This window comes from Rattus norvegicus, chromosome 1 (genome assembly GCF_036323735.1).
Source record: "Rattus norvegicus strain BN/NHsdMcwi chromosome 1, GRCr8, whole genome shotgun sequence".
Classification (NCBI taxonomy): Eukaryota; Metazoa; Chordata; class Mammalia; order Rodentia; family Muridae; genus Rattus; species Rattus norvegicus.
In genome coordinates this window covers 203,235,088-203,250,603 of record NC_086019.1, presented here as the reverse complement: position 1 = coordinate 203,250,603, position 15,516 = coordinate 203,235,088, and the positions used below count along the sequence as shown (strand labels likewise).

General features: G+C 47.8%; 1 protein-coding gene across 51 annotated transcripts in view; it reads right to left on the bottom strand.

Moving 5' to 3' along the window:
* The window catches only part of Jakmip3 (janus kinase and microtubule interacting protein 3), a 127,951-nt gene that overhangs the window by 60,111 nt on the left and 52,324 nt on the right, over positions 1-15,516 (bottom strand). For all 51 annotated transcript variants that reach the window (XM_063269557.1, XM_063269577.1, XM_063269554.1 and 48 more), the window contains one exon: positions 9,236-9,479. In XM_063269557.1, coding sequence (XP_063125627.1) covers positions 9,236-9,370 — 135 coding nt within the window. In that variant the 5' untranslated portion in view covers positions 9,371-9,479. Of the gene's footprint in view, positions 1-9,235; positions 9,480-15,516 lie in introns of those variants that run through there.

The window sequence follows — 15,516 nt, the reverse complement described above, 5'->3', positions numbered from 1 at the left end:
TGGTCTTTCTGATCCAATCTAATTATCTATCTTGTCTGACAACTTCACAGCGTGTGCTCATATCTATTCGGAACAATTCTCCCTACTGTCCAGTTTATCCAGGTCCTACCAATTCTTGCACACTTATACTCCCAGGTTAGAACTGAGGGACAGTGACCTTTGGCATGCAGCCTCTGCCTCATACTATAGACTGATATACCTTACACCCTTCTACTTGAAGCTCACTCGCCTTAGAACGGCCTCCTTAAGGGGCTGGAGAGATGGCTCAGTGGTTAAGTGCACTGGCTATTTTTCCAGAGGATCCAGGTTTCCAGTACTCATATGGTGGCTCATACTGTCTATCTAGTTCCAGGGTATCTGACACCTTATTGGTCTCCATGGGCACTACATGCACACGGTGTACATACTATGTGTGCAGACAAAACACTCATCCACATAAAATAAGTCTAAAAATGTCTAAAAATGTCTCCTAAGTAGTATGCAGTCCAAGCAACAAATTGCTGTATGGACTTGAGAGGCAGCACACAAGAAGGCTTGAGCAGATGCTCTTCAGAACGGGGGGTAACTGGACCAAAAGCGAAGTGCAGGCTCAGAGGTTCTGTATCAGACACGGTGCCAGGACTCACTTGGGATGACCACCTCCCATCTGAGGGAGGGTGCCAGCCCCTGCCCCCCAGGAATCCACATCTCAGTCGTTTATAGATGCAGCTGCCATCCACATGGCGGTAACAAAAGTATTTATGGTTCTAGAATAATAGTCAACAGTATTGCCGCACCCTGCAGACAGGTTGAAGGTTTTGAGGTTTCAAATTAGACAGATGACAGGGAGCACTCAAAAGTGATGCCTGGTTAGCCACTTTCTGCTGGGAAGGACACGATCTCTGATTATTTTTACGAAAATAGTCTGCTAGCCTTCAACTATGAGTGTTCTAGAATCAAGGTCATCTTTAAAGATCAACTCTCTGAGGACTAATTCCTTCATAAAAACAGACACCGAACAGAGCACACACACCTGCTCTCATCCACCATGTCTGCACCCATGGTCTATCTATTTTAATTTCACCAGAGATGGTTGGAAGATGCTAAAAAGAGCTGTCATGCAAAGCTTTGCCCTGGAAAGACCCCAGTGAGCAACAGAGATGATAGGTAGAATTTGCTGAGGCCTTTGTCTGGCCATTAGTTGGGGGAGGAGTTCGGTTGTCTCTCTGGTCTGGTGTTAGTGTGTGTGTGCGTGTGTGTCCTTAGGTGACCTCTGCTCATTAGAGCAGTCCCAGAGGATCCCCAGCAAGGCTGCGGGATGATTCAGAGCTGTGTTCTGTGATTGCTTGATGGCTCTAATTTGGACAGGTTGGCATGTGCCGTATGTAAGAACTGTCTGTTGGGTTGGAGGACCACTTCTAATATTTCACACACCTGCTGTCAGGGGCACGTCTTCTCACTAGGAGCACGCGCCCTCACTTGTGGCTCCCCCACATCCTGACAAAATGTGTGCTTTTAAAGATCGGCTGAATGAATTTGATGAGGGACGAGAAGTTCAAATGTGAACCAATCAGCTAGAGTGCTATGTCATTAGGGATGGGAGTGCTAGGCTGTACCATTTATCGGGAGAGCATACGCCTGTGAACACACGCTAAGAATGACATTTGGGACCTCTGCACTGAAAACTACAGCCTGCTAGAAATTCAAAAGGGTGAAAAAACAGAATCAGTTCTGTATCATAAACCCAAATATTATAAATTAAACACCCAATAATATTATGAAACAAGCCAGCTTTCCCTAAACTGACTGATAGATTCAATGCAATCCACCCACAGGAGTTCTATGAAAACAGAAATTAACAAGGAGATTCTAAAATTTGTACAGAAATACAAAGACCCAAGATGACTTAAAGCAGCTTTTAAGAGAAAGAACAAAACAAGAACCTACCCACTGTAGAATCAAGTCCTGCCTGCCATGGAGGAGTTAGGAACAGAACTGGCCTCAGGCCAGAAAAATAGACCCCTGGCTCACAATGGGGGCTGGTTCAGCTAGTGGTTAAATGGAGCTTCTCTTGAGAGTAGTAGCTAATCTAGATGAATCTTCCTTGGAGTGATGCCAGAGGCAAGAGGATAAGCAGGAAAAACAGAGGTCGAGGCCCAAGCCTAGGCCACTCCGATGTTGTCAAAGCAAAGTTGGACTCCAGAGTCACATGACGTGGGGCATCACTTGGGAAGGCAAAAGATGAAGCCCACAGTGCTGTCTTGTACATACTCACATACAAGTGCCTTCCGGGGTTATAAGCATGGGCTACAGTGCAAGGTATAAGGCCACTTCTTTATAATTAGGATCTTGGGGTTGGGGATTTAGCACAGTGGTAGAGCACTTGCCTAGAAAGTACAAGGCCCTGGGTTCGGTCCTCAGCTCCAGGAAAAAAAAAAAACCAAAATATAATCAGGATCTCGCTAGGGGTTGTAGGCTGGCCTGGGACTTGCTGTCCTCCTGCTTCCCTACCCCAAGTGCTGAAATCATGTATGGGTACCCTCTTGTGCTCTGTGTTACAGCCTTGAAAAGTAAATATGTGGATGGAGGGAAAGGAATGAGAATTATATAATTATATTATAATAATGCTCAAAATAAAATAAATTATTAAAAATAAGTGAATGTGAAGCTGTACACGCCTTTAATCCCAGCACTCAGGGGTCAGAGGCAGGCGGGTCTCTGTGAGTTCAAGGTCAGCCTGTGTACAAAGTGAGTTCCAGCACAGCCAGGGTGGTTATGCAGAGAAACCTTGTCTCAAAACATCCCCAACAGAAACATGGTGCTATGTCTATTCCTCATTCACATGGAAAACTGTCTCTACACGCGTGGGGCACAGAACTCGACTCTAGAAGAGCTTTGGAGGTATTAAAGGCAAAATATAGGGTTTCTAGAAAAGAGACTGGAGAGATAGCTCAGTAGGCTTAGCACTTGCTACAGAAACCAGCAGCCACATAAATGTAGGGCAGCCATGGCAATCCACTCATGGTTCTAGTGCTCGGGGTTACAGAGGATCTCCGAAGCAAGGAGCTAGCTTGATAGCTAGACTAACCTCACCAGTGAACTCTGGGTTCAAGAGAGAGCCTCAATATCTAAGGTAGAGAGTGATCGAAAAAGATATGTGGTGTCAACCTTGGTCCTTCATATACATGTGAACAGGCATGCATACATACCCACACCCGTAAACATCCCCTACGCATGCATACATGCACGCACACTCAGTCAAAACTGAACTTGTAGGAAAAGGCATGGGAAAGTGTCTCTGTGACCTTGGCACAGGCAAGAGTTCTTCTCAACAAACAGGTTCAAGAGGAATCTGCACAGCTGTCCTGCCTGCGCTTCCTGGGCCTCTCAACCATGCAGCAATGGCTTCCTCATCAGCAACCATTCCTTCCCAGCACGGTCCCTGAGCCCTAAGTCAGCACACTGTGTACGCATGCCCTAATCTCCTTGGCTGTTTCCCAGGCCTGGATAATGAGGTGGCTGTGTACTGTTTCCCCCTCGTTAGCAGAGCTGAGAATAGCATCCTACACATGTATGCTCATTTCTGACTCTTCTCCTACAGCAAGCACTGTGACAAAACCACGGCAGCATCTTTCATGTCCTGGTACCTGCTGTGGAGTCACTTGCAGAGCAGGGGACCCACTCCACTGTCTTCATCAGCTTCAAAGGGTGTCCACCCCAACCAGTCACCTTGGAACTCGAGTACTAGGGACACATTAAAGCAATGTGATAGACAAACATTTGCTTTCCTTTGTGTTACTTGGAGAAAGCGCTCTGGAGCTTCTGGTCATTGTCTACTTTTTCTGGGCTGGATTAATATCTTCTGGAAGCTTTGTTTGCTGGAACCAGGTCAAGACCATTAGTAGGCAATGAATTTAGGTGACAGGTGCTTTGAGATTAGGTGTGTGGGTGGCGTTGCGATCACAAGGTAGGCACATTTCTTACTTTAGGTCATGCTAACAACACAAAGGTGTGAGGTCACAGCCTCAAAACCTAGCCATGCAGCTGGAGAGATGGCTCAGCAGCTAAGAGCACTGCTTGCTCTTCCAGAAGACTGGAGTTCAATCCCCAGCCCCCACATGGCAGCTCACATCCATCTGTGCCTCTAACGCCAGGACTTCTAAGGGCACTAATTATGCATGTGTTGCACAGTCATACATGTGGACAAAACACCCACTATATAATTTTTTTATTAAAAGAAAAAAGCCTAACTACAATGTAGTATCAGATTTAGAGACCCACAGGGTTTCGTTCTGTTTTGTTTTTATCTGTTTCATTATGAGGACTGGGGAAAATGGGAAAACCAGTCAAGACTGTAGAGAGAGACAGGTGAAGAGGAATAGAGGGGATTACACCCAGATAGCTGAGGTCTGACACGTGTACAGAACTAGGCTGGCCTCAGGCAGGGTCAGGAAGCCAGGTTACTTGCAGAGAGCTATGGGCAATAAGAAGAACCTTATTCTTTGAGCCCCAGCCATATCCAAAGCTCCTTATGGGAATATTTTTCCCACTCCACGAGCACAGAGCATTAATACCCAGAATAGTATGGGCACAGTCCCCCAGGGAAACACTAGCAAGTTCCCTCTATTTAAGTTCAAGACATTAGCATCAAGTGCTGTGAAAATATAGCCACTTGGGACTGTGCAGACAAAAACACAGATCAGTCATGACTGTGCACAATCAGTGGAGGAAAGGCTCACAGCATGTGCCTATCAGTCATATAACTTAATAACGAAGACCAGAAGAGAATTCCAGCACTAGGCCAGTGCCACAGGGCTTCCTTTCTGCTCGTCTTCCTTCACTGCTATTCACGTGAAGGCGCCACACTTGGCACTGGGTCCCTGTTCCTATAAAATCTCAAATTGAAATTCCCCAGTACCTAGTGACTCCCACACTCACTCAAGCCCAGTGCTCCCCGAAGGATGCCCAGCTGCCCAGCTAACAGCCTCCACTGGCTATCTTGGCAAATCTCTCAGGTCCCTGCCAAACCACAGGTCTGGACGCCCCCACGAACTCCTCACCCAGAGCTCTCTCACCAACTTAAGCCAAAACCTGGGGACTATCCTGCATGCATGCTCACAAGCACACTCACAGCTTTAAGTTGGTCCATCCAGGCAGGGCACAAGGAACAGGCTACCATCCTCTCCACCCTCCCGACTGCTCCCTCTGCTTCCCCAGCCTCCACAATATCCTGCTTGTGTTTTGAACTGTCAGTGTGCATTCGGCCCTCTGTATCTTAAGTTATAGGAAATATTTAAAAATGAAAATTACCTCTGTCCTGAATAGAAGCAGATTTTTCCTGAGTAATACAGTACACCGTGTAGACATTCTCAGACAACAGTGCCTAAAACACTGGGACTTAGATGCAAGGCAAACATATTGTGAGCCACAGAGTTTTTATTGTGCATAGTTTCTGCTCATGTAGACACATAGTGACTTCATTATGTGGAAAAAGACTTTTAATATGTGCGGTGGTTTAAATATGCCTTGGTTCAGGGAATGGCACTATTAGGAGGTATGATCTTGTTGGAGGAAGTGTGTCACTGTGGGAGTGGGCTTTGAGAGACCTTCCATCTAGCTGCCTGGAAGCCAGTCTTCTCCTGTTTGCCTTCAGAACAAGATGTAGAGCTCTTAGCTCCTCCTGGAGCCTGCCTGGATGCTGCCGTGCTCCCACCTTGATGATAATGGACTGAACCTCTGCACCTGTAAATCAGCCCAATTAAATGTTGTCCTTTATAAAAATTGCCTTGGTCATGGTGTCTGTTCACAGCAATTAAACCCTAACTAAGATAATATGTCCCTACCATCATCTCTCACCATGAAGTATCAAATGACTATCTTTGGACTATAGTGCATTAGAATACTTATTTTTTTAAAGATTTATTTATTTATTTTTATGTATATGAGTACACTTCAGACACACCAGAAGAGGGCATCAGATCTCTTTACAGATGGCTATGAACCACCATGTGGTTGCTGGGATTTGAACTCAGGACCTCTGAAAGAGCAGTCAGTGCTCTTAACCACTGAGCCACCTCTCCAGCCCCTAGAATACTTATTTTTAAAAACTGCCATTTGAACCTGGCAGAGGTGGTGATACCTTTAATCCCAATATTTGGGGTGCAGAGGTAGGCAGATCTCTGTGAGTTTGAAGCTAGCCTGATCTACAAAGCAAATTTCAGGACAGCTAGGGCTGTTTTGGGGCTTGCTTTACAGTTTCAGAGTCCGTTGTCATTAGGGCAGGGAGCATGGCGGGCAGCAGACCTGGTGCTGGAGAAGGAGCTGATCTACATCTACATCTGCATCAGCAGGCAGCAGGACGAGCAGAGCCACTGGGCCTATCTGGGGCTCTTGAAATCTCAAAGCTCACGTCTAGTGACACACTTCCTCCAACAAGGACCCACTTCTTAATCCTTTCAAGTACTGCCACTCCATGGTGGCCACGCATTTAAATCTATGAGCCTATGAGGGCCATTCTTACTCCAACCACCACACAGTCCAACTATAAAGAGGGCTGAGGCAAAGCAACATTGTCTGCCTGCCTTCCCTTCTGAGTGAGCATGTCTATCCCTGCAGCTGCCATTCTCTATCAACCTCAGCATCCAGCTACTTGAACCTTCCTACATAGTCTGAATGCCAGTGACATCCCAAGGAACTTCGGGTTTCAGTGCAGTATTAGGACTGTGGGAGGCAGCTGGCTTAATACCCTGACAGGTTCTGAACTTCTCCAGTGTGCAGACAGCAGACAACCATTGTTGATTTACCCGCCCCACTGCATGAGCTGGAGAAGAGTCCTCTTTGATTGGTGCCCTCCACTGACAAGCCTTAGTACACTTAATACTCAAGAAGGCAGCTGCTCATGAAGTCTGAGGTGCTTAGCTTCTAGCTGCTGCAGTTGCTGGCTTCCTTCCACACGTGACCCTGGGCGTAGCAGAGTAAGAAATTGCCGTTGCAGAACACTAGGGCACTAATCATCTGCAGACAGAGAAAGGAGCCTGAACCAGGCAGTAGGCCACGGCCATGGCTGAAATACTCTGAGGTTGCAGGTTGGTTGCTAGGTCCAAATGGACCCTGCATCATCCAGGGAAGTGGTCTCACATAAACTACAGCTGTGCCCTTTTGTCAGTAGGCCTGAATCTGAGACTTCCATTAGTGTGTTAAAGGCCAGGCTCTGTCAGGAAGTAGTACTTTGTGAAGCGTCCTACCTGTCCCAACACATAGCACAGGGCTAGCTGCCCTGATCACCAGTGAAGCATGGGGACCACCAGGCCCAGTGGGGTTACAGGTGGTTCAAGGGGCTATATGTTGCTTCCAGACATCCTTGGAGGTCTACTGCAAGTTTATCTAACTAGGAAGGTTCCCCTGGCCAGCTATTGGTGTTCCTTACCCACCAGAAGCTTCTAGAATCTCTTGAAAACTAGATATGCATACCAGTTCTAGAACTAGTTCTGACTTACAGTTGGAATTATGATCTTATTTGGACACCTCCAGAGGACAGACTCCAGAAAGACTAAGAACCGGCACTGTTAGTGACTTTAACACTCAATTTCATAGTTTACTTCCTGGTTGGCCATGATTGTGATGCAAACATGGTTTTCTTGGCAGGATCCAGACTCAAGAGACGAAGCTTCATGCATGCCTGCGAAGGAGTTTCTAGACTTAGTTAGTTAAGGTCAGAAGATCCATCCTAATATTGGGTGGAACCATTTTGTGTTGGGGTCCTGGCATGAATAAAAGGAAAAAGCGAGATGCAACCAGCATTCATCTCTCTGCTCCCTGGCCATGGATGCGGTGGGAGCAGCTGCCTCACGCTCCTGCCACCACGCCTTACCCACCATGATGGATTAAACCTTTAAACTGTGAGCCAAACTAAGCACTTCCTTCCTCAAGTGGTTTTTCTCAGGTGACAGCAACAAGGAGAATAGCCAATATGGTGACTCATCGTCAGCTGAGTGGGAAGTAGGAGGGGCCATGAGAACCATATGGATCCCTGACAGCTTCCTACAGTCTTGTTTCTAGTTGCTGAGAGAAGCTGCATTGCAGGGAGACTTGAAGGATGTGTCTGCTGTGTGTCTTCATTTAATGAGTGGGTTGTAAAGGGAAGAGGCAGATCCCAATGAAACCTGGAGAAGGAACCAGATGTGAGTCCCTGTGCCACGTCTTCCCACTAGCCAGCATCTGAGGACTCTGAGCACATCTGGCTTCTGGGACCTCCTTCTGCAGCTACCTGTCCCTGCAGTGGGCTCTGGGTTCACTTGGACAGGCGCACCTTCTTATTGCTGTCACTCTTGTTAAGTACCTGGTCTGTGAGATTTCTGTTACACATGGTTCCAGAGCTGCTGGGGCTTAGAAGCAGCCAAAATGCTTTTTATAAGCAAGTGAAGGGACCCTCAGGATGTTGTGAGGTGGCTGTGTTTTAACAAACTCCACACAACACACACACACTGCTGTAGTGGGCTTGGTGACAGAGCCTCTGAGGATGTGACAGAAATGTTCTGCTTGGTGATCTCCATGCATAACATTCTTTAGATGAAGAAGACCCCTGTCGTTACATGAGAACAGAAGGCACCGCTACTGCTGGGTCCCTCACAAGTCACTCACCCTATCTGCAAAATGCTTTGGAGGACAAGCAAAATGCCTGGGGTTGTGAGAGCGGTCACGGATGTAATCCTGCCACGGCAGGGGACTCTCGCTGCACACACAGGGTGGTTTATTCTTCAGTGCACAGCCAGTACTGGCCTCACGAAGCAGCTGTTGAACGCTGCATTTATGTGTGTTCACACCGACTTACTCTGTTCAGTTCAAGTCCACTAGGAACACCCCAGGCAAACTCAGTGTTGTTGGGTCCAGGGTTGTGCTGTTTGATGAGGCCCCACAGGGACCCACAGCAAACACCCTCTGTAGGGGGGACACCCCATTGGTCAGGCGTCCCTGTGTTGACTCCCAATGGATTTTGAGCTCCCAAGTCTCTCCACCTGCCATTCTCTTCCCCAGAGATACCCACCAGGATACTGAAGGGGACCTCTGCAGAGACCTGGTCACATCCTCCTTTATATAGGATCATTTGACTCCAAGGGCAGGAGTTTGGGGTCAGAGACTTGGGAAAGGAGCTTAGGGCAGGAAATCTGGGGTGAGGATCTGGGGCAGGGGGCTGAGGCAGGGGGCCTGGGGCAGGAGCTCAGGACAGGGGACCAGAGGTAGAGGCTTAAGTGCCCACCTTGCTCTTCTCCTGCTGCAGCTCGATCTGGATGTCCGTGAGCTTGGCTCGCAGCTCCTCGTTGGCAGCCTGCAATGCAGCGAGTGTCTCTGCTTTGTCCCCCTTGGCCCGGCTGCCTGCACCCTTCTTTGACATGGTGAGGCTGGATGGCCAGAAAGACGCCCAGGGGCAGCTGCTCCGGCTGGGCCAGGGTATCCACGCCAAGCTCTTGGCAGGTGTCACTCCGCTACATCTTCTCAGTCACCTGAAGGAAAACCACACCCACAGTGAGCAGACTGTACATGGCCAGATGCCACAGTAACTTCAGCCTAGAGCTCGGGGCCTTGGTGTCGGGGCAGGGGCATAGCTGATTCCTTGTCCACTCTCAGCCCAGATGCTGTCCTGACTATGTTTACTGAGAACCAACTGATCACAGAGGCATCTGCCACTGTGCAGTGTCCTCAGACAGGGACTCCATGCATCAGGCATGATACTCCTTTGCTCCTGTGCAAAGAATTTGGTTTGCAACTTTAAACCTAGAGTTTCAGATGTGGGTGTGAGACCCATGACAGCAATGTAAGTGGAAACCATGAGCTAAGAAAAGTTGGTGGAATAGAGGCTCCAACCCAGGGTCAATCCAGGGATTCACAAACTTCATCTAGGAAATTCAGGGGTGGGGCAGAGGGGGGTGAAGAGTGGGGAGGGAGGGGAGGGAAAGGGAAGGGGAAAGGAAGGGGAAGAGAGGGAAGAATAGGGGAGGGGAGGGAACATACAGGTCTCAAGGAGCTGTTTGTACTTTCACATATAAGTAGAGCACCAGCTTATCAAGGAATAACCAACAAACCCTGGCAGGACTCCCTGGAGAACTAGATCCCAGCTTAACCCTGGGCTAGCTGCCCTTACCTCCTAGGAATGGAAGCCTTGGGTGTGGATTCTCTGTTGCTATGCAACTAGCTGTGACACCTCCCAGGTGTCTGTCCATCACCCGTGTCTAGGACTTGGGAGCCACCTTTGCTGGTCTCTTAAATGGGTTTGTTTACTCTGTTGATACTATTGGCTAGAAACACCAGTATCTTTACAAAAATGACTGAGCAAAATGGTTGATTGCATTCAAGTACCCTGATGGTCTTGGGATAGGGAGTTCTCATGGTTGCTGGGGAAGGAGCCATAGGCCCTAGTGTGCTTTCACCAAACTCTGTGGCCAAGGTGTCACCTTTTCTTCAGCTTCTGGGTCTCCATACCCTGCCCAGCTAAGCCTGCTGCTCATCCTACCCACATCCCATCATGGCGATTCTGTACCAGCTTCCGGCCAATAGTATCAGAAACAGCCCAGAACCATCTACATAAGATTCCCTTTACTTTACACACACACACACACACACACACACACACACACACCCCTCCCATTGCCTCATCAGCTTTCAGCAAGGTTCAGGGGCCCTGTAGGACCGCCATGGCCACTCCAAGACACCAACATTTACCCATGTCTTCAGTAGGTTTTGTTGTTTATGTTTATTTTAAAATAAAACTCCTCTAGGTACGGTATCACACACCTTTTATCCCAGCATTCAGGAGACAGATTCAGATTTCTATGAGTTTGAAGTCAGCTTGATTTACATATCAAACCATAAGACAGTCAAGACTACGAAATGTGACCCCCATCTCAAACAAAAGCGAAAACAACAACAACAAAAAAATCTACAGGTTTTGCCTCGATAAAACCATGCTATCAGTCCCATACAGAGGAAACCAATGTCAAGGTGTATGTGTCAGGGTAGTTTCCAGAAACTCAGTGCTCACAGCCCAAGTTGCTAGGCTGATGAGACAATGCAGGCCCATGGGCTCTGAGAAGGGTCATCTAGAGCCCTCAATGGGCAGAACCTGCCTGACGTAACACTGGGGGCAGAAGTCAGCAGCAGGCTGCAACAGGGCAAGTGTGGAGTAGTAACCTCAGGATGGAACCCAGAGATACAGAGCCCTGGACAATAAGGATGTTCTTCTTGACTTCACTCAGCTCAGCCCCAAACACAAATGCAGAGAGGATGAATAGCGGAGTCACAGGATGAGAGCAAGGCGCTCCTGAAATATGTAGTCAACCCAGAGGGCAGAGATCAGGGACAGCCAAGGGACAGTCACTTTAAGAGCCTCTGGTTAAGCATCTGTGACTTGCTATGCTTGTATAAGAAATAGGACAGGGCTGGAGAGATGGCTCAGCCGTTAAAGGCTAGGCTCACAACCAAAAATATAAGAAATAGGACACACGTGATTGGTTATTGAGCAAGAGAGGTGACTTGGGAGGTTAAGAGCACTGGCAGCTTTTCAAGAGGAGCCAGGTTCGAGTCCCAATCCTTGATATGGCAGCCCACAATCATCTGTTATTCCTGTTTCAGGAGCTCCAAAGCCCTCTTCTGACATCTGCACGCACCATACATAAATATGGCATATAGACCTACTTGACAAAAATATCATAGACAAAAATATCCACTCACATACAATAAAACCAATCTTCTTTTTGTTAATGCTGGCATCTTAAATGGTCATTGAAGTCTGCTCAATCATTAGTAAATAAGGAGCTGCAGACATTCTCCTCCGAGTCTGAGGGGAAGCCTGAGCTCTACCCCAGGGCTTCACAGCTCCCAAGCGAGCACGGCTTTGCTGTCCTCAGTGCTCAGCAGAATTGAATTTTTCATTTGCTTTGGTGAAGTCATTACATTAATAGCTCCATCTCCCATCGTCTGTTTTGGGGTCTCCAAGGAAGTAATAAATTTTCTTCCCAGGACCACGATAGAAGGGTTAGGGTGACCTCTGCCAATCCCTCTGTGAGGAGAGATACAGCAGACAGTTAGAGCTTTATGGTTGACAAATGTACCCCCTGGTGCGGGTTAATAACCACTGTAAACCTCAGGGTGCCCGCTGGAGGCCCATCTGGGGAGGCTACCTTCCCCGCTCTGTCCCTGCTGGCCCTTGGGTTTATTTAATATCCAGCTCTGATGTGTGTTTTGATGTCACTGTGTGACCTAAAAGACATCAATAGGTCAGAGTAAGCCCTCGACACCCAATGCCTTTGGGAGCACTGTTCCTTCCCTGGTCTGCCCCATGATTCACGATCTGTCTGGTTCTTTCTGGTTACCTTATTTATGGAGAAGAGATTCCCACTCTGACAATACATTTCCGTGGAAACCTAAAGTGAGGGGAGGCAGGTGACAGGTCCCCCCAAATCTAGGGTCTGAGAGAAGAACTGGGAGGAGAGAGAAAGCTCCAGGCCACAGGGCCAGCATTCCCTCATTCAGTAGGACCCACACAGTGATCCAGATGGCTCTGCTGCCCATAGAGGGCCATGGGGGAGGGCAGCAGAGTCCACACCTGAGTTACTTGTAGGGATACAGAGCGGGTAAGGCCCCATAGTAGTCAGATAGACACAGCTCTACTGCAGCTAATTTCCTGTAAACAGAACTGCCATTCAGGGTTTGGAGGAGTGGGAGTAAATCAATTGGCCATTGGTGTGTAATTGCGAATGCTGGTGACCGAAGAGCAGGATACAAGCTGGAAGCCAGAGGAAGAAGCACCCACAGGTGGGACAGGGGGCTTCCAGAGTGGAGGCTAGCATAGCATGAGGGATGGTTGGAAGAGGTGGGTCTCTGGATCCCTGGACTCAGTGATGCTGGAAAGCTGGAGGCTATAGGAAGAGGATTTGGGTGGAAGGCACTGGAGGACAAACAGCAGAGCAGAACAGAGCTGAGGTCTGACTGGATATGCTGAATCCCAGTGTTCAGAGTTTCTCCCAACTGCGCAACTGCACCATCACCAATTCTAGAAAAAGCCAACCAGGGGTCCTATGTGGGCTACCCTATCACACATGGAGCAGGCATGGAAGGATGTCCAGGAAAAGTCTGACTGCATTTGTGTTTTCTAGGAGCTAGAAGAGGCCCCAAGTGAAAGCATAGCCAGGTGACCACAGTGGCAGTTCCCTAGGCTGGCCAGGTACAGAAGTGGTTCCAGGGCAGCATGCCAGCCACTACGTGTCCAACAGGACACCCCACCCACCCCAGCCAGACCTAACACGAGGCTCCAGCTCAAGGCTCTCAATACACGTCTTTTGTCCTGTATTGGGATGAGAGAAGTCTACAACTCTGTGTAACTGGGCAGAAGACCTCTCCTCTTAGGAACTCAGCACTGGCTCCTTGGCACAGAGGGGAACTGGTTATATATAAGCCAGTTACCAAAGTGATGCTTATCTCTAAAGCCACTGACTCGAAATAGTATGGCTTTAACTTCCCTGGGTATCCCAGCACAGAGAGAACACGTCTAGGTACCTGCTGCAGCTACCATCGGGTAAGTCTGTGGTTAATTAAGGAACTTTCCTCTCTGGCCCTCAAGATGGGGCACCAAGTGACTATTCTTCCGAGGAACATCCCTTGTCCCTTCTCTCCTGCATCCAACTCCAAGAACATCTACTGTGCTGTGTTGCTTTTCCAGAAAATTTCAGGAAGTAGCATAATACCAACTCGACAAGAAAAACAAAATATTCTATCTGGGCACTGTCGAAGTCATCAGGCTGATAGATTTCTGACATGTTGTCCCTCGGTTATGACAGTCACCGAGACAGCTAGCTGCAGGTGTGATGGAACGTGAGAAGTGCTTAGCATGACGAGCTGACAGCAGCCCTTGGAAACGGGCATAGCAGCTGTCGTGTGTTAGCTGAAAAATGGAATTATCCAAGACTTGGGCTGTGGCCTCATTTCCAACCACATTTCAAACAAATCGCTTATATTGATCATTTATAACCCCCTGGGAGGAATGAAGTTTACAGAAAACAAATGGTGGAATTTTGTGGGAACTGGGGGAAGGGGAGAGGAAAAGGAAGCCTTCTGAGAAGAAAAAGTGTTAGCTTCGGTCTGGGGTCTCTGCGAGGCAATCACAGCCCTGCTAGACAAGCCATGTCCACTCTAAGGCTATGATTGACAGGAGCTGGGAAAGGGTCTTAGTTTGAACCCATTTTTGTACTGGTCAGTTTTTGTCAACTTGACACACGGAAGAGTCACCTGAGACGAGGGAAACTCAGTTGAGGAATTGATGTTGTCATCTTTCTGTCTGTCTTCTTTCTTCTTTCGGCATTTCAGAAGGTTAGGCTGCATTAGTCATACTTTAAAATCCTGTAACAACCCAGGTGTGTTTGCACAGCTTAGTTGCCACAAGCATACCCAATGAGGCATCTGCTAGGCTGCTATGCCCTGGCTCCTTGACAGAGGGATCTGGCTGTTCCCTCGACTGTACTGCCTATCCTCTGGTAGTTGATGGCTCTTTCAACTCGCCATCTGGGATATGTGAAGCAAAAGGAGAATCTGGAGTTCTCTGCTATGAGTTCCTAGGTCACCAGGCCCCTATTCAACAACCTCTGTTCCTCTCCAGTGTTTTTTTATATTGGTTTCACAGTACAAAGACCACGTTAACAGCAGGGAAAACACATTCATTGTCCACGTCTTCCCAGACACACCATCTTGCTGTAGCAAGAGAAAATCTTGGGCTGGCAATTGAACCATTACTTCATGCACACAGTTTGTGTGATTTAAAACTCTCCAGCTTCTTCTCAAGGTGGAAGACAGACATTATATTAATGATCACAGAACTCCTCACCCAGTGTGAAGAAACAGTACCTCCTGGAGCCCAGGGAATGACTATCTTCAGGATTTGTTGCAAAGCCTTGAGCTATGTGGGTCCAGCTGACCTGGCTAGTTTATTTGAGACTTAAGAATGAGCAGCAACTGAGCTGGCAAGATGGCATATAAAGTTACTGGCTGCCAAGCCTAATGAACTGAGGTCCATCCTTAGAACTCACCTAGAAGGAGAAAATCCCAATTCTGCAAGCTGTCCTCTGACCTTCATGTGCACACAAAGAAATTAAATGCAAGACAGACATGATAACCACTATCCTGTAGAAGCCAGGAAAATAAATGTTAAAAAGAAGAAGAGGAAGAGGAGGAGGAGGAAGGGGAAGAGGAAGAGGAAGAGGAGAGCAAGAGCAACAAGAACAAGAAGAAAGAAAAGAAAAATCCTTTGGACTCATGTGGTAGAAGGGGAGAACTAGCTCCTACATGCTGTCCTCTGACTGCTAAATATACACCATGACATCTGTGGGCCTACACACATGCATGTGTGCACACATATACACACACATCAAAACAAATAAATGTAAAACAGTTTTTAGTAAGTAAAGATTTTTTATCACCAAGCCTGATGCCCCAAGTTTGACCCTAGAGACCCAGTTGGTAGAAAGAGAGAACTGACTCTCACGTCTTCCTATG